The sequence below is a fragment of the Pundamilia nyererei genome, unplaced genomic scaffold (assembly GCF_000239375.1).
Source record: "Pundamilia nyererei isolate P.nyererei 1_Seehausen unplaced genomic scaffold, PunNye1.0 scaffold00092, whole genome shotgun sequence".
In the NCBI taxonomy this organism is placed as follows: domain Eukaryota; kingdom Metazoa; phylum Chordata; class Actinopteri; order Cichliformes; family Cichlidae; genus Pundamilia; species Pundamilia nyererei.
In genome coordinates, this window is record NW_005187493.1 from 2,447,760 (window position 1) to 2,471,507 (window position 23,748).

Sequence of the window (23,748 nt, forward strand, 5' to 3'; positions counted from 1 at the left end):
TTTTTTTTACTCTTAAATATCTACTCTTAAAACATTTCTTGTTTGTTTGTTTTATAATGGGTCCACATTAAAAACAATAATAATAAAATAATTCTAAAAATGTGAATTAACAACAATGTTCTGTTTTATAATTACAGGACAGTCAAGGAAATGAGGTACCAGAACTTTTTCTGTAATTTTACACAATTATTTCTTACAATTTAACCCCAAAGTCATCCTGATAAAATTAGTTCATGTCTTATGGCAACATTTTTTTTAATCAAGCAGAAAAACTGAGACAAAATTTTGAAATTGCACTTTTTTCTTATATTAAGATATCACAGGCATTAAATGTGTAGATAAACCAACCCACTTGAAATCAAAGTGGGCTATATGTGCCCCCTCAATGTAAAACAAATTTGGCATCCCAGCTTTGGAGGCATGGATGCAGGTTCACTGAGTCTGTGGAAAACTTTGTGTTCTGTGGAATGGACGTGTTGCCTGTGGACGGGGCTTTCTCGTGCCTTCGTGCAGATCCTCAGTCAGAATGGGTAAAGTTTGGAGGCCAAGTCAACAAATCTGACTTTACGTCCAGTTTTTGCAGTGCGTATTGTGCACTGTCCAGCTGGAAGAGGCTGCTTCGCTAATAAGGTGGAAGAAACATCCAGATGAATGGCAGCACCTAAGGCTTCGCAGCAGGTTTTTGCATTGCAAGAGATGATCGGAATTGTTCGGTTCATCTTGTTTTTAATGTTATAGCTGATTGGTAATGTATATGCAGATGCACTCAAATGAATACAGTCACACCAAAGTAACTTCACTAGAATAGTCCCCACATCATAAGCCTAAAGGAAATATGAGACAATATGTGAAAACAGAGACGCGCAGACTCAGACAGCTTGTGTACATGAGTGGAACAAAGTGTCCTGGCAGTCAGACCTAGTCGAGGTACTCCAGCTCCAGAAGGGTAAACTGAGTTCATGTGACACTGCAGCGCATTATTGCTCGCTCTCCTTGAGCTGATCCAAGTTATTTAGTTGATGCGCTGAATAAGTCCCAGCGTCCTTAAATGTGATCGTCTGGAAACTGGCGGGCACACCCTGAGAGGAAATAGGCAATTTTTACACTGGCATTTGAAGCAAAGACACACTGCAGATTTTCAAAGGCTTCCTGTTAATCAGGTGATTGATTCTGGCATCAGTGTAATTTAGTACATTTGCAAAATAAGACTGAAAAGGCAAACTTTAAAAATAACACGGAGATAAAAGAATTGTGCTGTTAAGGCTGTAATATTAGCATTTGCAGAATAAAGTGATTCGTTTTCACCACTTGAGGTAAATTTGAGGTAATTTAAACAAAAATTGTTAAATTATTTAATACAGTATGCACAAAAAAAACTATAAACATACATTTTAAAAATAGAAACTTTAATCAATTAAAGTAATACGAGAAGTAAATAAGGCTATGCTTGCATAATAAAAAGCCAGGAAACCCTGCTCAAGTAGAACTCAAAGCAAGCAAGAACAAATAGGGGTTTTTTAGTCATTAGGTAAATCATATGTGAAAAGGTCAGTTGTTGCACCGATTATGAAGGCCCTGTCACCTCTGCTCTTTTAGCCTGGATCTAGGAGAATAGGGCTGCAAAAGTTATGTGCAGTTACTTCATCAGTAATGAAAAATGAACCGGTACTCAGTGACTTTCTTTACATAAATGTAATTAAAAAGCTGTTACATAAAAATGGCACGGAGTCAGGAATCATGCATGACATGTGTGACAAAGGCTGTGTGAAAAGGTAGATAGGAAACTTTTATTTTATTTTCTTGTGCATTTAAAGCACAATAGAAACACAGCTGATCCAAAACACAAGGAGCAAGCCAAGAGGACAAGAACAACTTTGTGGAATCAGGCCAGATCAGCACGTCTAATAAGTATTGTAATCAAACTGCTTCTTCCTCTTGGTGGAAGTCTGAATGAATGAGATAAAAGAGCAGGTCAACGGGTTTTCCATAAACTGGCTGCAGGTTAGGTCAACCAGGTTTGTAAATCCATGCAGTAACAACAACAGGATATTTTCACAAAGGCATACAGAGAGTCATTTCCCATCACCATCAATGATCGCCACAACAAACAGCCTCAGTCCACGCACACAGACCAGCTCCACAGAGCTGATCTACATCACTTTATTTTATTTAGAAATGCTGACTGCATTGAATTATATCACATTCTGCAGCCGACTGCAACTAGTGTTGACTAAATGGCTGCCCAGAGCTTGATGGTTGTGCACATTCACCATCCCTTTGATGACAGGGCAATTGTCCAGACGACTGATTGGATCTTTCTGCAAACAGTTGCAGTCTGACTTGGACTGACTGCAATCACTCTTAGAGACATTGTTGAAATTTTGCAAAAAAAACCTGCTAATTTATAAATGCAGACAGACTTGTGACATTTTGCCATCAGTCTGAATGAGTCTTTGACCAATGACCACAGCTCAAAGGGACCCGACTCAATTGGCTGCCTGCAAATGTAATCGTTAAATGTGAATTTCTACCTATACAGATCATTTGGGTTCAAATAGACACTTTAAATGTTCACTGATGACACCAGTGCATAACTATAGACCGTAAACAACTTTTACTGTATTTTCTTTCAGGAAGAATAAATTATCAGCATGGCAGATGCCTCATCTGTTAAATAAGTGAGGTCAGTCAGTGTTGTGTATTATTTACCTGCAGGCTGTGATAGCTGCAGGGAGCCAGGCCATTGGATGTGCCGCAGTCACGTCTCACCTCTGAGCACAGACTAAGCTGCATGGGGGAGGAAAGTGAGGGATGAGCTGCACAAAGTGTTACCACGCAAGGGTTAGACACCTTAAAGAGACAAAGAAGTCAAAGTTAAATTGTGAGAAAAATACAGATGCATGTTTGTGCATAAATATGATGGTGAGCACTGCTGTTTCACACGCACCGTTTGCGAGGCCGGGCTGTGCTGGGATGAATGCATAGAGGGCAAGGAGGTGTTATAAGACAGCAAGCAGGGCTGCTGACGCCTGTCCACGGATGCTGAGGAGTGAGGCCACAGGCCAGATGCTGATGTAGACGGAGACTTTGTGTTCCTGCCCAGGCTGTTTGACTTACTTTCCCTCCGTTGGTATTCTATCGGAGATTGAAGAGCTGCAGCAGACAGGAAGATATGTTGCATTATTCAGACAGACCAAACTCTTAAATCAACAGTCGTATAGAAGAAAGACTGAGCTCCGGTACCATTAAGGAAGTTCCTCTGAGTCTCTAATATCTGGACCACATCACTGTGCCAAGCCTGCTGTATATCCGGAGATGATGCCTGCATGATGAAGCGCGTCACACTGCCGTCAGTGCCTCGAGAAGTCAGGACCAGACAGCAGGGATCTTCTTCAGAGTGCTCCTCCACACCAAGGCAGCTTACCTGCAAAACACAACATGCTCATTTTGAACATTAACAAAAGCACTCAACACTCAGCACTCAAATATAATCTCACCTTGATGCTGTTTTTAAAGGTGTACCCCGGCAAAGGGAAACCCTTTTTCTTATCAATTGGCTCACTGAAGATGACCAGCTGCTCAAACAGGAAGACCCGCCTCTCCCTCGCTTTGGACAGGAAGCCACTTTCCTGCTCGCTGACGGAGAAGGTATCCTGCTGGAGCAGCTTCCCTTGAGCCGTGATTTTCCCCTGAGCAGTACATATATCATATACCATTGTCAAAGAACACAAGTCATCCCGGATATGCGTCTTATTTTTTAAGAACACATTAAAAAACGGCGGATCTTACCTCAAAACCTTGGAGCCTTCCCACATTCATCATATCATTACATCGTTTTGGCACAAAACACATAACCTCCACTGCTCTCTGAGTCAGATGGATAGCAGTGAAAACATAATTTTAGTGTGCGATTGAAATGATAAAGCATTTTATTGGAGTTTCCATTTCATAATGAGCTCGTACCTGCAGCTCCTCCACATCCTTCCCAGCTTTGCTGTAATACTTCAAGAAGTCCTGAAGGTGCCAGTCAATAAGAGATTTATTTTAATTTTCATAAAATAAACTGAAACAACTTGAATAGAAAACTGTAACCTAAAGTAAGGAAATAAGGACTTATAATGGTTCAGTATAATAAAAACCTCCTTGTGACTAGGATCAAAATCAGTGGCTGAATTTAATTTTTCATATTTGGCAACCGGTTGCAAAAAACTGGGTGACAGCTGTTTGCAACCAGTTGCCGAACCTTTTGCATTCACTTTGCACAGGTCACCTGGACCTGTGCAAAGTGAACGCACAGGTCACCTGGATGGAAGGAAACTGTCTCAAAATAATCTTAATCTCCCTCTGCAACCACTCTCAGACAGATTGGAGAAGGTTTTTAAATAGCTGCCCTCTAATTTATAAAAGCAAATGGATTTTCAATAAGTTGCAATCAGCATGAGCCTGAGTACAACTCATTCGCAAGACATCTTTCTGCAATAGAGAACGTGACTCAACTGGTTACCCGCTAGTTGTATGCAAGGTGGCTGAGAGCCTACTCACAATTTTCAGTTGTGAACGTTTTAATTTAAGTAAATTAACCCTTTTACTATTTAATATTTTGATCATTTTGATGTTTCCTGAATCAAACGAATGACAGATTATTTTAATATTAACATGTAGCAGGTGCCATGCAAGTGAATAGGTCATCTTTTTAAGTAGCAAACCTTCAACAGTAGCTGATACTTCATGATCCTCTGAACAGGTTTGATAAGCAGGTCATTGAGCTGCAGCCTGTGACCCAGCTGTTGTCTGAGATCCTGTCAGAAGACAAAAATGGAAAGAAATGTGAAAAACAAGGGGTTTTTTAGGCTGAAAAAGTCATCTCTGGGGACAGAGACCGTTGGGCTCTCACCTCAAAGTATGTCTCGATGTATTCAGAGACAATGTGCTCGGACTTGGGTTTGTTCTGACAGTAAACCACATACATGTGAAGACGCCGCTCCTGGAAGTGGAAGAGGGATAATGGAAATTATTACAAATAAGTGTGGAGCAATGAGCAGGGTAAGAATTACACCTTAGTGTCCAAAGCTGAATTAGACATGCTGCAGAAACTTAAAGAAATAAAGATGTTTGGATCGAAAATCAAATCAAAATTATGAGTTTATTCTGTTTATATTCCTGCTGTAGCACAGCGATACGGATGCTCGACTGTAAAGTGCCAATAATCGTTTTTCCACACCCTTCCAGTTTCTCCACATTTTGATGTTTTACATCAAAACACAAAATAAAAGTTGCTTTCTTTGTGTTTAATGTTGCCGTTTGCAATGATGATCATCAAATCTTCTGAAGTTTAGAGTAAAAAACAACAAAAAAATTTAATAGAGCTCAGAGAGGTGTAGATTCAGCTCCTTTTTACAAACAGCAGGGTCTCAGTGGAAGCGTCTTCGACACTGATTGCTGCCTGTTATTTACCAGCTGCACCTGCAGTCAGCTGATCTACAAAAAGAAAACACATCTGCACAGCAGCAGGCCGAGGCATTACATCACTGGGGACTGTGATGACTAAATGTTCAGACTGAGAAAAAAAAAGGACACTAGTCTCTCACTGATCTTTAGGCTCACATGTTTGATGAAGAGCCGGGCCAGGCTGTCTGGATCACCCACACATTTCTCCAGCTCTCCCAGGAAATAACTGTGTGACACGAAGCACAGAAGGTCAGGCAAAAGCAGCCAACCAGCCAAACACACACACACGTACTCAGAGGCAGGAAACAAACAGCAGCAGGGGGTATGACACATGCTTAACAGCTATGAAACATGAGAAGTTTAGGGGGAAAACTTGTTAAACATAAGAGATGTTCATATTCAGAGGAACTCAGGGGGGAGACATTCTGACTCACTCCTTATGCCAGTCATAGATCTGGTGGATATTTCCAAACACAATCCTGTCCTTTCCTCTCAAGTCCTCAGGAACGCCCTGATTACCCATGGTGGCCATGTAACCCTGTGTAAACACAAACATGTATCTAAGTTGCTTATTTCTATACGGGAAATAAACTCCTTTGCTTTTGGTACAAATTAAGCAATGTCAGGTGTTTCTTATATAAATACTAATAAGTAGATCATTTGAGGTGAGGCATACCTGCACTATAAGTCCAAGATCTTCAACATATAGCCTTTCTGTCTCTATCAGCTCTGTTAGCACGTATCTGAAAGACAAACATTAAAAAACATGATGATGATCTCAGGGCTCTGTGCGAAATATCAATCATAGTTAGTCACAGTTCTCTCAGCATAAAGGCATGAAACAAGGGCAAACACATAGCCTTTATCTATAAAAGGGAAAAATGATAAAAGAGCAAGGGGATCATTCCACAATTTGGGGGAAATAATTGAAATCGGACAATTGCCCGTGGTTTTCAAAGGGGCTTTTGGGACTGCCAGGAGCAGCTGGTCCATGGACCTCAGCAATCCTGAGGAGATAAAGAAGTTAGAGAAGTTACAGTATTTGGTATAATGCTTTAGACTTACATGCTCTTCTCTAAAGCAATGTTTCTCTCTTCTTCACTGTCCACTGTACCAGAACACTGGCTGGTTGAGTCATCGGTTACAGTACAGCTGTCCTCCCGTTGCAGAGTGTTGATGCTTTGACTCTAAAACACAAAAGGAAAACATTACATCTTTTGGCATTTCTGTAACATACAGTATTACATTCAATCAGAGAGGTCAGTTGGTTAAAGAGCTCTGGATGACTGTGAAATAAAGAGTAGAAAAGTAACTCTAGGTACTTTTATTCAAGTAGTATTGTAGATACAGCAGTATTTTAATCTGTATGCTAGTTAAAAATTCTGTTACTTCTTCCCCCACTGCAACACAGTGCTGTGGAGCAATCCATTCACACACACTAAAATCATTAGGCTTCATGCACGGCACATCCAGTTAGTAATCGCCGCGGGAAACACATCAGTGGGGCAATTTTGAGTAACCTGAGAATAATAAGCACATTTTCTGTGCTGCTGAGGAGAGTGTTGGGCAGACAGCAAGGTTAATAATGAGCAGTTTGTCAAGTCATATACTGTAACTGAGAGCCTGCTAACTGAAAAATGCACAGAAAGCTGTTAAGTAACAAACATCACTCTTCACCTAAAAGCACTGTAATCTAATGTGAATTTAACTGGAATCCTGATTTTTATCTTTTGCCTCAGTGAACAAGAGCCTATTGCAGAATCAGAACATGTTGTCAAGTAGATCAAATGTACATTTTCTATTTGGAGAATGATTCAAATGTGTGGAGCTCAACTGGTTTGCAGGGATGCTCTGTTCTGCAATGACTTGCTGTTGTGCTGTCAGATAACTGGTGATGCTCTGAGATCAGGGAGCAGCTCAGCGGCTTCTCCAGCAAACAGTTTAATTTTCTAATTTATTCAAATTACTGAAAGAAAAAGCAGCAAGTACAAGTAGCACATGTACAAAGCACTACTACTTTAGACAATGTATTACACAACATCCCAACTTTCCATAGTATCCTGGCCCGATTCACCTGACAGTGTCCAGACTTTTTGCGTGCAAACAAATTTATGGAGCTGCTCATACATGCTGGTGATTAGTGGTTGTTACTCGTCTCTGCGCCAGGCTAACTGCCTTTTGGATGTTTGTTATACTGACCATACAAACCATGTATCCAATATATTTTCCAAACTATTAAACTACTCTTTTAAAGGGACAGTAAGACTGTTTATAGTAACCCAGGCGGCAGCAGAGTAAACAGTTAATAACTGAAAATAAATATGAAGCTACAGGTATCTAAGCAATGACATTTTTCTGCAGGGCCATGAGTTAAAAAAAGGCTAAAAGTGAGAGCAATCATTTATTAAGAAAAACAATGTGCTTTATGAGTTAAAGGATTAATTTAATCATTTAAAAATTCCTCTTATCACCTTTGCAAAGCTTACAAAACTTTACTCTGTCATCTTTGGAGAACTGTCCAACATCCACAGACCTGTTTCTCACCTTGGCTTTGAGGCTCTTCTTCTAATTTTGGCATGCACTCCGCCCTCAACCCTAACCCTGTTAAAGGCTGTTTTCTTTACTTAATTACTTCCAGATGCGATCAACGAAAGCCCACAGGATTCAATCTGCTCCACTCCCTCTCAAAGATTACTCAGTACAGTGTAGGGTTTCTGAGAAATATTGTCGGTGCTTTTATATATTTATTTGTGTGTGAGCGTGCACATGAAAAATGCAGCAAAATTGAGTCATAATGCACAAAGGTCAGGTGGTGTATATGAATAGGAGTGCTTTTATATGGGCAGGATGTAGATGGAGACATGTGCAGTGTAAGTGTAATTATGCTTTAAGTTATTCATTATCTGCTACAAGCTCTGCATTACATTATCAGAAGATTTCATAACAAGAGACACTCCATGGAAAATCTGTGGGAAAGTGCAGAGGACTTTACTGTTTTTTGTGTTTTTAAAATATATTCTTAACCAACAAATTGCCCAATTAATTGTTTAATTCACAAATCAAACATTTGCCTTAAAATCTGTCTAATAAAATGTTTTTTATGGCCCAGAAGAGGCAGCGGAGTTTCTATTGATTTGATTTTGCATGATAGAGCTTTAAACTGAATCCATCCATGGCAAGTCAGATTGTGTTCACAGACAATGTTTTCTAGAAGTGTTCCTGACCCATGCAGTAATTTCCATGAGAGAATCATGCCTATCTTTCATATAGTAAACACAATTCTGATTTGTCCCCTGACCCTTTGATGATATTATGGACTGTAGACGATGACGTATTTCATCTCTTTACAATAAGTCTTTACAATTTTACATTGAGGAACATTATTCTGAAATTTTTCCACACTTTTTTGCAAATTGGTGACCCACTGCGTCTTTAAGATGCTATTTTTATACCCAGTTATGTTACAGGTCTGTTGATGCTTAATCTAGGTAGTTTTTTTTTTTGTTTGCTTGTTTTTTCTTTTGATTGTCAAATTGCAGTCCGAGAGTCAAAATACTTTAATTAGTAACATACACAGAGGAAAAAAAATAAACGAAGGGCTCTTGGAGTGTGCATATGAGTGTGTGTTTCTCAAGAATCTTTCATCTGATCTTCTAAACACTTGGCAGGTGTACTCCTGTTGTTCAGTTCTCATATTCTGGCTAAAAGCTGTTTTCTGTTAGGCTTTCTCAACAGTCTGACACACAGCCTGAGAGCAGGAAAGAGAGGCACATGCAGAGTCTCTAACAGAGGAGAACCATTACTTTAAGAACTTACATTTTAATCAGGGAGCTAACATAAGATAAATCTGAATGATACTCTATAGAGCTATGTCTAGCCCCCCACTACAGACTGGTGGCATGTCAAGGGTGTATTCCAGCTTTTAATTGAATTTCAATTCAACTTTTGTATAGTGCCAAATCACAACAACAGTTGCTTCAAGGCATTGCATGTTGTAAGGTAAACACCCTACAGCAATACAAAGAAATAAGAGAAAACCCCAACAATCATATGACCCCCTATGAGCAAGCACTTTGGCGACAGTGGGAAGGAAAAACTCCCTTTTAACAGGAAGAAACCTCCGGCAGAACCAGGCTGAGAACGGGGCAGCCATCTGATGCAACTGGTTGGCGTGAGTAAATGATGACAGGACAAAGACATGCTGTGGAAAAGGGCCAGAGATTAATAATAACAAAAAAAAAATAGATGAAGAGAGGTGTATAAACATAGTGAGTGAAAAAGGTGACTGAAGAAGACTCAATGCATCATGGGAATCCCCCAGCAGCCTAGACCTATTGCAGCGTAACTAAAGAAGGATTCAGGGTCACCGGATCCAGCCCTAACTATATACTTTATTAAAAAGGAAAATTTTAAGCCTAATCTTAAAAGTAGAGAGTGTGTCTATCTCCTGAATCCAAACTGGAAGCCGGTTCCACAGAAGAGGGGCCTGAAAACTGAAGGCTCTGCCTCCCATTCTGCTTTTAAATTATTTAGGAGCCACAAGTAAACCTGCAGTCTGAAGGAGATATCCTGGTCAGAAATGACTCCAAGATTCCCCACAATGTTGCTGGAGGCCAGGGTAATGCCATCCTGAGTAAGTATCTGAGTAGAAACAGCATTTCTAGGATTTTCAGGGCCGAGTACAATAACCTCAGTTTTATCTGAATTTAGAAGCAGAACATTTGAGGCCATCCAGGTCTTTATGTCTTTAAGACATAGGTGTCAAACTCTGACCCGTGGGCCAAATTTGGCCCGCAGCCTAATTACATTTGGCCCGCGAAGCCATACCAAATTACTATTAGAGCTGGCCTACTGGTATTATACAGCTAATATATATATTGTTTAGTATTAAGCTTTGCTTGTTCCATATTCAGTTTTTCAGCAAAAAGTGTTTGAGTCCATAAGAAAAGATTCATTCTTATATCTGGAGGATTAAATATATTTCAATAAATATTAACGTTAGCCTGCGACTTTGTTCCAGTTTTGAATTTTGGCCCACTGTGTATTTGAGTTTGACACCCCTGCTTTAAGACATTTCTGCAGTTTAACTAATTGGTGTGTGTCATCTGCGTAGCAGTGAAAATGTATGCTATGCCTTCTGATGATACTGCCTAAGGGAAGCATGTATAATGTAAACAGAATTGGTCCTAGCACTGAACCCTGTGGAACTCCGTAATTAACCTCAGTGTATGAAGAGGACTCTCCATTTACATGAACAAATTGGAATCTGTTAGATAGATATGATACAAACAACTGCAGTGCAGTAACCATAATACCTACAGCATCTTCTGAGAGCTAACGGGGCTAAGCTACCTGCAAAAAAAACTGCAAAGAGGCTACATTTATTACAAGTATCATTATTACTAAAGGACACCGAGGAGTAACTAAACATCTGACACACAGAAGGAAGGTGCAAGAGGGCCATGCAGCTACCAAGTTGGCTACAAGCTAAGTTAGCGAATCCCTTAAGAAATAGTGAGTGAATACTGTGAATATAATTAGCAGCAACAGAGAGTGTGCTGTAGACTGTAAATGAGTAATTCAAACTTGTTGTGACAATTAAACAAGACTATTTTTTAAATTGCATTGTCACATTATTTTAGTAAGGACTCGTTAACAACAAAAATGTAAAAATGTATATATATTTTACACCAGATACCTTTCCCGTTGCAATCCCCAAGGAAAATAAGAGTTTATGTCTACTTCCGGGGTCTTTTGCTTGTTCTGCAAATACATAAACCACTACAATATAGAGCCACCATGTTAAAGAAATGAGCTCATTGTTTTTTATGTATGAAAGATTCAAAAATATTGACTGATACTTCCGATTTTTAAATCACCAAATATGGGTTGGAATACAAAGCTCTTCATGCACACATGTATGTTTGTGTGTGAATTCAATTATACCTCTAACGTAGTCATCATTTAATGTGTTATGTTGTGGATCAATGTTCAGTCCTTAACTGCCCACAAGTGACACAGATCATTTAGATGACGATGATGGGCTGATAACTCGTGGAATAATAAATGAATTAGTATTGTCATGTTTTGGCATTCCTGCTGTGCTTACTGTGTGAGTTATTTCCTGTTTTATTTTGTTATCCTTGGTTACGACCTCTCAGTTGTACTTCCAACCTTTGTTCTGTTTTTTTCTGGACAACCTGCATTCAATTAGTCAGTCAGTCCCCTGAGAATATATGCCATCAGCTGTCCACGTTTCACTTACCAGACTGACTTGTCTGGATAATAGTCAAGCTTTTGTGCGCATGTTTGTTCCTAGATTTCTCAGGGTATCACTTTTGGGATTTTTTTTCCTTTTTTCTGCCCATTTCAGGATTTGTTTTCTTGGATTTTGAGTTTTCCCTGTGTCTTGTGTGTCCTATGTTTGGGTCTTGCTTCTTCTGAGAACCATCATAACTACCCTTTCAAGTATTTATTGCACAAACACACAACCAAATTGTTAGTTGTTTTTTTCTTCATGTGCATCAATGTACCAGGTTGTATTCACAGCATGCAAAAGAAACATTTACTGCCTGTGTCTGATATGGATGAATTTTAAAAGTGTGCTTCTAGCAGAGTTACTTTTATGACTTCTATGAGACCTATTTATGGTGTTTAACTGCTGAGAAAGAAAGAGGCTTTGAATCAGTTGCATTTATGGGTGTGTAAAGACAGGTTAGGCGTAACATCATTACTAGACTCTGTGCGTTTCTGCCTTGCAGGAGGTCCGATAAGTAGCTCGGAGAAGCTGGATGTAAAGGAGAATGAACTGCTGGATTCAACAGGCCATCTTTCCACTCCTGGCAACAAAAATAAACTGTAATTAGGAATAAATATATCATTATACTAATATAGCATATCTCAGTACCGTAAATGAGTTTATATGTCTGTCTTAAATACTAACTGTGTCTCCAGAGGTGAGGATGGTGTAGTTATTGTGCACTTCCATAGGCCTTTGCTGAGTTTCAGTGTGGGAAAGGATCAACATTGGTTGCCTCCCATCTGACCCAAACATCTGCTTCTCGCCTTTCCCCGCTCCACTTCTGGCATCAGAGCTCAGCTTGCGGACGGGATTGGTAAGCCATTTCTTCAGAGTGGTGACAGGGTGCCGTGAGCCTCCAGACGAGGAGTGCGAGCAGGGACTGGAGCCGCCTGAGGCCTGGTGAGGCACAGAGCCCACTGAGGGAGTGATACTGCCATCACTGCCTGCCACAGAGTACGACTCTGCTGCAAAAGGAGCAAGAAAGAAGGGGGGGAAGAGAACATGAATAAAGTCCAGGAGCTAATTGCAGGGTATATCCTCATAGGTCAAATGTTGCAGACAGAATTCTGCACAAAAATGTTCAATTTCCTGTCTTTATCCCACACTGTAACTTCAGTAGCTGCAGCTACTGTACCTACGGGCACTAAATGATTTTAAATACCAGAGCTGGTCTGTTCTCACAAGGAAAGGCTAAATAAATTCAACTGGAAATGTTATAGTAAAAGTTGATTTGCGTGCATTTGTTGTGCAAATTCACAGGAAAATGTAGTTAAAGCAATACTTTTGTAAAATAATAATCTTTTTTTTTTAAAAGATCTCTCCTATTTTAACATTCTTTTACTATATAATTTGATTTATTTTGTTATGCATTAAAGGAAATACAAACCCAGCACCAGAAAACAGTTGGAGCACTGTGTAAAATGTCAAATAAAAGTAAGCTGCCAAACCATGGATACTATCAGAAGCTTTTCATGGTCTTGCTCTCTTCTGTGTCATGTTTTCCAAGCAGAATTTCAAATTTTGATTTGTCTGACCACAGAACAGTTTCCACCTTGTAGCCTCAGGCAATTTTAAGCGAACTTCGGCCCAGAAAAGCCAGCAATGTTCCTGGATCATATTCACATGTGACTTCTTCTTTGCATCACAGAGCTTTAATCTGCATTTGTGGATGGCACGGTGATTTGTGGAAGTGTTCCTGAGCCCATGCAGTGATTTCCATGACAGAATCATGCCTGTTTTTAAAGCAGTGCTGCCCAAGAACAAAATACACAACATCCAATACTGATTTTCTGCCTTGTCTCTTGCACACAAAGATTTCTCCAAACCCTCTGAATCTTTAAATGATATTACGTACTGTTTACAATTTACATTGAGGAGCATTATTTTGAAATTGTTCATCCATTTGTAGATGCAGTTTTTTGCTGATTGGTGAATCTCTGCCCATCTTTACTTCCGAGGAACTCTGCCTCTCTAAGATGCTCTTGTTACACCCAGTCCCAAAACTGATCTGTTGCCAGCTGTTGTGAGCTGTTTGAGGACCACTAACTTTTCCAGCCTTTTGTTGCTCCTGTCCCAACTTCTTTAAGATGCGCTGCTTCCATCAAATTCGAAAAAATGTTTTATTGTGAATAAAATATCCACTTATGAGATTTACAAATGATTGCATTTTTTTTCTCAAATTTGGGGAATTGGGGATGTAGTAGTGTAGTAGTATTCACATCATTTAGTTAAAAAAGTAGGTATAAAAAGTTAAAGTTGGCATTATGAAGCAAATGAACTTGTTTATATATCGTGTTATATTATTTATTGTTAGTTAAATATTTTCATGGAAAACTAATGTTTTAGCTTGTCATTGTAGAGCATTTTCTTAAAAAAAAATAATAATAATAAAATAAAGTGGCTAGTGGCTCACTAGAGAGTAAAAGCAAGATGCCAGTACGTTATCAGTTTAATATGCTTACCACAGTTAAATGCAGGATACAGCATTTTCCTCTGAAATGTGCAACTATGTCAGAACTCTTCTGGTAAATATAGCTAGTGACCCCCGGATATATATCATGTTCATAGGATCAAACCTTTCTGATAACACAAATTAAAGCATTTTAAAATAGTCACAACTGAGATCATCATGTTTGCACTGAATGTTCTCAGTCAGCAGCTCAGCCTGGACCAGTACCAGAGATGACACCGTTTAACACCACAGCTGGATCTTGTTTCCAGCTTTAAGTCTCTCCACTGTGGAAACTGGTATCAAATCGTGAACCACACGGTTTTAATCAAGAGCTGCAACCTTAAAATGTCACTCTGTTTTGCTGATCATAGCAAAATGAAATCTTTCAGGAGCCCCATTTTGTCATTTTGGATTCTTCCCAGAAGCCACTCTTCCCTGTCAGCACATTTATGTAAGCTGTAATCATAATAACAAGCTTTCTAGAAGCCAGTGGAAAACTGGGTCAGCCATTTGCCAAAACTGCCTGATGCAGCCATTAAACAAGACACCATACTGACAATAAAATACTAAATCATGTGGGATTTTTTTTCCTGTTCCATTTTAACTCCTTTTATTTTAAAAAAGACTGGAAAAAAACTGTTCCCTGTGTACAAAAACAGACAAATATTAAATGCACTATTCATGATATTTGCACGATTAGTGATACCGACTGATGCTTTCAGCCGGCATGAAGATATCCTACAAAACAAAACAATACATTTAATGGAGGCTGCATTCAAGTAAGATTATATACTAAAACAATTGTCTGCTGCTTTATTCGTGCAGTGAATAACACAAGCCGATTTCTGTAATGGGATGATTTAGACAGAGGGGAGGTGTTTGTGTCTGTTTAGAGTTTGGGATTGTTGACACGTTCAGAGATGAACTTGTCAACAGCTTGCTTATATTCTAAATGAACATGCTGACCAAAAATAATGGAAGAGTCTGGAAATGTAAAAGAAATAATGGTGAATCCAAAACAAGATGAATTTAGAGGATGAAGAACACAGAAAATAGATGCATGAGAAGGTGAGAACAAGAAGTGAAACAGCTAGAAGACATTATCCAGTACTAACAATTAGGTTTATAACGTTCTTCTCTTTATGTTAAAAACAAACAAACAAACTGTGGAACAGCGGTAAGCAAGCAAGTTCAGGGTTCAAATCTGACTGACGCTTGCATATTTTCACTGTGCCTTCATGGATGCTTTTCTGTGTCCCTTTCTCATCAGTACTGTCACAGATGTCGACCCTGTCCGGGTGTACCATGCATGTTGCCCACTGTCAGCTGGAAACTACTAAGATGACAGGTTAGGATAACGAATGCATATATTAGTTCTCTGGACCACAGCAGAGTCACATCACTGGTGAGTGCTACAGCCAAAATCACGCACAGTATAAAATGATGTTTTTTTCAGTTAATTTTTTTTGTTTTCAAAGCAGATGTTTCAATCAGTTAAGTGACTGCAGCATCTTTATCAGCATCTCAACAACTATGTGATCCAAATAAGTACAGAACAAATTCAAACGAGTCACTACAAACAACCCCGAGCAGAGACTGCCATCTGGTCTCCTTTTTTTTTTTAAATAAATAAAAAAAAAAACTATCAAGGTCATTCATGAATGCTGTCAACCACCCCAACATCTGTTAAAATGAGGTATGTACAAATCACTGCTTTCTGCAAATACACTAACATTTACCCTGAAATGACTCTTAGTATTCATAGTGGCTTCTCTGACACCCAGATCAGCGCTGAGCTGAGCAACTCAGCCGGTCATGTTTGTTTAAAATTGTTATGTAAGGTGTCATTTTCCAACAGAGCAACAGCTGGACCACCATCAGGACTTAAGGGAGTGTTTGAAGTGCATGCAAGGATGCATGCTGCTAATGCATCCACGCATTCAGACATTACAGACATAAGATTTTTATTTTAAATACATAGTTTTATATTCAGTTTAAAACCTGTTGATTTAAACTGTAACATTAGCAACTATTTTCAGGTGGTTTCACAACATAAATGCTCAACAACATACAGATCCATGGATAGATGAGAGTTTGGAAGAGGATAATTTTCTCTGCATCCATGCCCAGATGGAAGGAGATGACAGTAAATGAGACCAAAACATTAAGGAGGGGTCACTCACTCCAACAGTAATCCTTTCTGGTGCACTGATCTCTGCCAGCATATTTTACTACAGTATGGAGTTTGATATGTGAGGGCAGAAACTGACTCACTGAACTGGAGTAGACCATCTGGGTAGTTGTGGATTATTTCTAAAGCTTCTAGTGAGTCAGCAAATCTTACCCCAGTTGGAATCACATCCAGAGTCATTCATAGTCAGTTATCAAGGAAAAGGAGGCCTCTTGACCTTTTTTGAGCATTTAACTTGCTACTTTGATATTTTTCCACTTTAAAGAAGTGTAGGTCCTCCCATTCTCTAGTTTTATAGTTAGTCTCCTGACCAGTGTCAGCACTGACCACATTTCCTTGATGTGTGCACAGAAAGAATAACTTTTGCAACTGAGTGTTCAAATAACTCACTTAAATATTTTGAATTAGTACCATGTCTGAAGAAATGATGATCACTGCAGTCTCAGTTTATACTTCTTCTGTCATTAAAAATACAAATCAAGCAAGGTGTATGTTTTCTGTGTACACCCACAGAAGTATATATCCAGTGCAATACACAGAGAGGAATATGTCTGTTTATATGCCAATGAGTGTTTTTACTCCTTAGCCACAAAGACGACTTATCATGTAGGCATGAAGTTATAATTATTCCAGTAAAATAGATTTAAACAGGATCTGATCGAGACCTACCTGTGCACAAAATACACACCTGTTTAGACATGAGCCGCAACTTAAAGCCCTGTTTATTTAATTCATAAAGACCTCATAGTACCATATTATACAAACTGATCACTTTGCTCTCAGACTGCTGGTTTACTTGTGATTCCTAGAGTTTCTAAAAGTTGATGGGAGCCGGAGCCTTCAGCGATCAGGGCCCTCTCCTGTGGAACAAGCTCCCAGTTTGGATTCAGGAAACAGACATCCAGGAAACAGGATCAGGTGACCATAGGCCATCCTTTAGTTATCCTGCTCTTATAGGCTCAGACTGCTGCAGGTCCTCTTAGCACTTCTTCTCCACTCACCATTTTCCCTCCCTATGTGTTAATACACCACAGCAGCGAGTCACTACATGCATTTTTCCCCCCACAAGGTTTGTTTTGTCCTGTCTCTCTCTGCTGTTTTCTTTCCTGTCACCCCTCCAACCAACCACAGCAAACAGCTGCCCCTCCCTGAGTCTGCCAGAAGTCTCTTAAAAGGGAGATGTTCCTTCCCACTGTCACTTGCTCATAAAGGGTGGTCTGACTGTTGGTAACACTGTAGGGTCTTTGCCTTACAGTAAAACGCACCTCATGGATTGCTACAAAATAAACTTGAATTGAACTGAATTTTGAATTACATTAATTTTACATGAGTGTAAATTAATTCTGCGTGGGAAGTTCACTACAATATCAAACCATGAAAGATCCACAGTGGAACAAAACAGTGTGTCAGCAGCACGTACACAACTTCCTGCATAAAGTCTTACAGCAAGATATTAACTTATTGTACACATGAAGTGCAATAAGTGATGATTTAAGACACAGACTGTGGGTTCCCCTCAGTGCTTGGATTACCTAAGAATAAAAAATAACTTTGAACTAACCCGCTTTTACTCATACTGGTTACTTACACACACTGTTCCTGCTAACGTCTATTGCTAAATACACGAGCTACACAGCGTACGCCATCTTGCCTCATTGTAGGTAAGGTTAAGGACAGAGTTTAGAGTGAAAAGATAAAAAGTAAGCATCACATTGACCATTGAGCACATGCCAGAAGCACACATTATTGTTTGCATCGTGTAGCTAATGGTTCCCAACAAACACTGATGTAGAAATATATCACAACCGTGTTTCCTGTTCCATGATTTTAGGGCATTGTTTGTGTAAAATATGCACTATAAATAAAACTGCTTTGTCTTAGAGAAGACTCAAACCTTCCCTTGCTGCAGGTACTGTTTAACTTTATGCTGTGATGTAAATCTGGTTAAAATCAGACATTTAGTTCAGCAGGAAACATACCATTACCCAAAAAAGTGTAAGATGGCTAAGTGAGTGTGTAAACTCCTGTATATGGAGGTGATCTGTGAAACTAGACACTTTCATGCTTGTTACTCATCGGGTTTACTTCTACACATGCTGGCAAGGATGATGTCACACACACTGGCTAATTGGCTATTAATCAAGGCAGTTTCTGCGCCACAGTGAAAGAATGTCTGGTGACACACCGAAAACTGTAGATTTCCAAGCAAGTTACCCAAAAATACTTTAACTGGAAGTGTTTCTCTGTCTTTGTAAATAGCACTTGGACATTGTGCCAAATGAAATGAGCAATCAGTGAGTAGGATCACAGAGTGAAGGAGAAGAAGGAGGTCTTGTAAAATAAAGGAGAAATCTCCATACCAAACAAGATAAACACTACAAAATGAGAAGAAAAAAAATACTGAATAAATAAAAGGCATGAGCAAAAAGATGTTAAAAAGCAGTTAGTGTTTTAGTGTCATCTATGACTGATCCACAAATAGAAAACAGATATTTTTAGAAATGTCTAGAGGGGGGTGGCGGGGGAGGGGGGGGGAATCACATCACTAAGAAGATGAGTATCCCAAAGGAAACCAGGAGGTGAGAAAGTGAGGCAACGCAACGCTGCTTTCATTTTAACATTTTACATGCCTGTTTGCAGGATCTGCCACAGTGCGGAGAGCTGCCCTGTAATCACTTCCTGAAACAACTGGAACAACAGAGGATTTAAGGGTTGCAGTTGTGGGACATGGCTCTGTGTCTATGCATGTGCCTTTGTGTGTGCATGTCTTAATATGTGTGTATTTACAGCCGCATTAGCTATGAGGCAGTGTCACAGTATTAGGGAAATGATTTTTTCTACATAGAACAGCACTCAAAAATGCATCCAACGTGAGAAACAACCAGATGAGAATTTTTACTAACATAATGCTTTTAGTATTTAAAGTTTGTGGCACACAAAACCAAAAGTGAAAAAATCTTTTCTAGCCATGGCTATGGGCATATCCACCTAATCTCAGTAAACTAAACCTTAATCAAACAAATAAGGAAATCCAGTGAAATGCAGTTTGTTTGTCAAAGGCTTTTTGTGGAAGTGATTCATTATTTGAGCCAACGAGAAAACAAGGGAATTTCTACAGCAACCCACACAACACAGGTATGTCATAATGAAATAAGGACTTAGTCAGAACCCCTTGGCATCAAATTTTAATGCATCGAGTACCCTTACGTGTTATTGTTCAGTGTGCAAGGTTAATGTTGCAAATGTTCCAATGATGCAAAGGGCCATATTTTAACACAAACCACAATGCTTTCTTAAATCTAACCAAGTCACCTTCATCCCTAAATCAAGCCATGGACTAGTAAATGACATAGTGGGGGTATTCTGAGAACATGGCCCTGATCCAGGAGCTCACACCTCACACCACAGCAAGGCTGGGCCCAGCAGACGTCATTTACTAACAGTGCACTCGGACAATATTTAAGACAAAATGTAAACAGCTGTTATTAGTAGCAGTAGTAATCGTAGTAGTTATAGTGGTAGTAGTTTTAAAGACTTCCTAAATATACTAGGACAGCCAGACCTTGATCATTTGTTCATGCGCATGGTCACAGTATGAAAAACTGGATAAGATATGCCCTGAAATCCTCAAGCATCTCGATGTATCTGCTGCAATACTGCATGGAGTTCTGAAATAGTGCCAATGGTTAGCAGACCGAAGAGGTGGTCCCCCTTTTTAAGCGAGGGTGCTGCAGAGTATGTTCCAGCTTCAGGGGATCACAGTCCTCAGCCTAGGAAGGTTTTTACCATGTTACTGGATAGAGGAGTCTGTTAACTGAACCTTTGAGTCAGAAGGTTTAAAGTTTAAACTTATTGATTTGGAGAAGGCATATCTCTGTGCTATTTGGTCCATGAATAACTGTTGTGAGAGCTTGGTCCAGATTCCAAGGATTAAGACTAGCTCCCAGTTGTGTAGGACTTTAAATGCTTTCCCTTTGTCAGAGATTCTGTTCATAATTTGTATGGACATGACATTTTAGGGGCAAAGGGTTTACCCTATGGTCATGTTAGCTTCACTGACCAATGACCTCCAGCTCACACTGGGGTGTATGTACTGTATGTGTGAAGAGGCTGGGATGGGAATTAGGACTTCCCAGACAGAGGGCATGGTTCTCAGTGAGAATGAGTTGCTACCCCCAGTGGAGGAGTTAGAGTATCTTGTGGTCACAAGTGAGGGAATCGTTGTGGTGAAGAGACAGCTGAGTGTGAAGTGAAAGCTGCTTATTAACTGATTGATCTACAGTCCTACCCTGACCTTTGGATAACAAACTGTTGGTAGTCACCAAAAGAATAAGACCGTGGATACAAGCAGCAGAAATGAGTATCCTTCGAAGGGCATCTGGGCTCTTCCAAGGTCAGGAGATAGCTTAGGAACTCAATCATTCTGGAGGAGCTCAGCTCAATCAAAATGAGCCAGTTAAGGTGGTTTGGGCATCTGGCTAGGGTGCCTCCTAGGGAGATGTTTCAGGTTCCACCCCAGGGTGGACCCAGGACACGCTAACGAGATTATGTCTCTCAACTGATTTTGGAATGTCTCAGTATCCCAAAAGCAGGTAACATTCAGATAATTTTTTTTGAAAAACATCCTTCTTGGCAGTTTACCTCCATCCATAGGATTATGATGATCTTCTAACAGGTGAAGTCGAGGGAAGAGATTTTTGGTTGAAAAGTTTGCATAACTTTTCACCTGAAACTTTCCTGTTTCCTGTTTTCCCGTACAATGAAATGGAAAATATTAATAATTACCCGAAACCGAACAGATGAAAGATACATGCAAATAATGAAAAGATTAAAAATCAAAAGTAAATGAGGAAGGATCGATGGTCTTTATTATATTGTATAACTGAATAAAAGCTCTTACTTTGCAGTGAAACTACAGAGTCTGAATGCATCTCCTCATATTACAAAATATGAACACTCTGCAACATCTTGCAGACACCGCAACAACAGATGAATAAACCTGCAGTAAAACTTCTACGTACCTCTGGCTTTGACAAAGCAGCAGCCACATTTGCTGAGTAGTTTTCTAAACAGGTGCTGACACCCACACCCTCGGTGATGGTGACTCCCTCTCATGGTGATGCACTTCTGCCGGTCCATTCAACACCATCAGAAATAGGCATAGTGCTGAGCACACACGCACACACAGAAGCACATGCACACATGCACACACACTATTTCTGTGGTAATCCCCGCAGGAGAGAGGAAAAGTGTACACAGCGCGTCACAGCCATATTCCAAATTCGAGCAACAACACCTGATGGGGAAAAAAACTCCACCACTATCCCATGATTTGATGGCAAATCGCAGGAAAACCAGAGAGGCTGTTGAGGGCTTCGGCTTATGAGCCTCTCTGCGCTGGGAGATAGTGGGCAAAGATTATGAGAGGGACCAAAAGTAAGTGAGGGAGCGACAGAGGGGCAGGGAAGGGGAGGGGCCCTGATGAGGGAGGGATGGTAGCGAGCATGCTGCGCTGCTGCACCAGCATCTGTTTTCCAGTCCCTCCTCTCAGCCTCTCCCCTCCCCTCCTGATCCACTCTCGCTTCACACCTCCTTCATCAGCTTCTATTATCAGTGTTTGCTCTCTGCTTACCATTAGCAGGCATGAATAACAACGAGCATGAACTTTTCCACTGAACAGGCAAACAGTCATTTTCATTAGGCAATGCCTGCCTGTTGACTGTTCCACGTTTGGTCTGGGCTGGGTTAGCAAGAAAGAAAGTACACTATAAATCATGTTTTTCAAAGGAAGAATTGCTTATTTGAATAATTTTGATGTTGACAACTATTTGCTACAAATTTGTTACAAATTAATCTCAGGTGTTCCCCACTTCCAGATTACAGAAACTATTCTACTTCTACTATTCAACACCACTTGACTCCAAAGGTTGCAGACCGTGGACTCTTAGTTAAAACAAATCACTCAGCTAAAGTAATAAAAGCTGAGAACACATTGTGTGCCATCACAACCTACTAAGAGACAACAAGCTGCAGATTTGGAAACACATCAACGACCCACATTTGTGTATTTCAGGAGTAGAGGGGGAAAAGTGAGAAAGTGTGAAAAGAAATACCACAAGCAGTCATAATTTCGTTTAAAGTCTATAAAATAAAAGCACCCCCAGTTACTCAAATGGGCCCGCACTCTCAGCTTAATCTACGATTTATGTTTTCAAAACTTTTAACTAAACCATTCTCTCAAATCAGTATGACAGCCTACTCTTCCCCGCTCGCCACCCGTCGATACCAAAGCACTGCCGTGGAAAAGCCAACATATGAAAATATCCTGCACACAGCCCACCGAGGTAGCTAGATGGAGGCGGACCGATTTAATCTCAAAGCCAAGATTAAGTATTCTTGACGAGATGATCTTACGAGCACAGCTGTCCGTGCTCGCAGCGGTGACTCAAGAAGATTTACGGGTAAACTTGCATGATCCCAAATGTGGACAAAGTCAATGAAGAAGGGGGAGAAAAAAGGAATAGAAGAATTTGACACAGCTTCATTTTTTACTATATGCAAACTGCACAGTTTCACACACACATGCAAACCAACATTCACACATGACCAGTGCAAATGATGACATCTCAGTCCACAGAGGGGGAAATTACGGCTGCAAAAATGTCAAAATGCTCTCGTTCTGCCGGCCATCGAGTTAAGCTTTTAAAAACTCTGCTGAGACGATGATCCCTCTGAGCTGAACTGCACTGATCCCGCCACAATTTAGGATTACAGTCCGTGCGTGCATGTGTATGTCAGCTTGCGCATGCCTAATCAGTCAATAACTAATCACCAGAATAACATAATGTGGGGTTGCATTCGGTGTTTATTTTGGTGTGTCAATTCTAACTCTTGTGCATGCGTTGCTTTTCTGTCAAACAGCTCCCCACTATGGGTGATGTAAGAGTTGCACCCAGCAGCAAACAGTGTGTGCAAATCACTCACTACTCACTTTATAGCAAGTATTGACTATATAGACATTTTATAGCACTTTCACTACACCTGAATTCAAAGTATCCCACAATTCCTCGTTAAATGCCGTGTACAACCAGTGGTCACTCCCCAACCACTGTATAGTATCATGGATCAAAAATGGCAGACAGATGAGAGGAAAGAAAGGAGCACATGACACTACTAACTTTGTGTATTAATTTTGGAAAAAATATGTTCTGTGTTTAATACAATGCTGTGTGTCAGTATTTATGTCATTATTTAACCTTTTTTCTTTTGCCACCTTCTGACTATGTAACAGCAATGGTGCATTTAATGATGCAGAGAAAATTACTCATAGAACTCAGCAAATATGGAGCAGGGAGT

The 23,748-nt window shown here is 39.9% G+C and overlaps 1 protein-coding gene across 4 annotated transcripts; it reads right to left on the reverse strand.

Moving 5' to 3' along the window:
• Window positions 1-277: 277 nt before the first annotated feature.
• arhgef25b (Rho guanine nucleotide exchange factor (GEF) 25b) lies at window positions 278-21,803 on the reverse strand. 4 transcript variants are annotated; one of them, XM_013912489.1, is made up of 16 exons: window positions 21,414-21,803; window positions 12,392-12,711; window positions 12,183-12,287; window positions 6,514-6,635; window positions 6,125-6,191; window positions 5,883-5,986; window positions 5,605-5,674; window positions 4,895-4,984; window positions 4,707-4,799; window positions 3,964-4,014; window positions 3,790-3,867; window positions 3,498-3,689; window positions 3,244-3,424; window positions 2,948-3,153; window positions 2,710-2,850; window positions 278-1,079 (listed from the first exon to the last, which is right to left on the reverse strand). In XM_013912489.1, the coding sequence occupies exons 1-16, from the start codon at window positions 21,529-21,531 to the stop codon at window positions 978-980; spliced, it is 2,040 nt and encodes a 679-aa protein (XP_013767943.1). In that variant the 5' UTR covers window positions 21,532-21,803; the 3' UTR covers window positions 278-977. The 4 variants fall into 4 exon arrangements, with proteins under 4 accessions (XP_013767943.1, XP_005739699.1, XP_013767942.1 ...); XM_005739642.1 differs by having other exon boundaries at window positions 2,710-2,787; window positions 12,392-12,714; XM_013912488.1 differs by having other exon boundaries at window positions 12,392-12,714.
• Between the last annotated feature and the right edge of the window lie 1,945 nt (window positions 21,804-23,748).

Bases quoted from the DNA above. Each gene is read 5' to 3' on its own strand.
- arhgef25b (XM_013912488.1), bottom strand. From the start codon at position 21,531: ATGGACCGGCAGAAGTGCATCACCATGAGAGGGAGTCACCATCACCGA. The intron at 3,690-3,789 runs GTAAGATCCGCC...TGTACTGCTCAG, and splicing joins GAAGGCTCCAAGGTTTTGAG to GGGAAAATCACGGCTCAAGG. The intron at 2,851-2,947 runs GTGCGTGTGAAA...TGTCTCTTTAAG, and splicing joins ACAGCCCGGCCTCGCAAACG to GTGTCTAACCCTTGCGTGGT.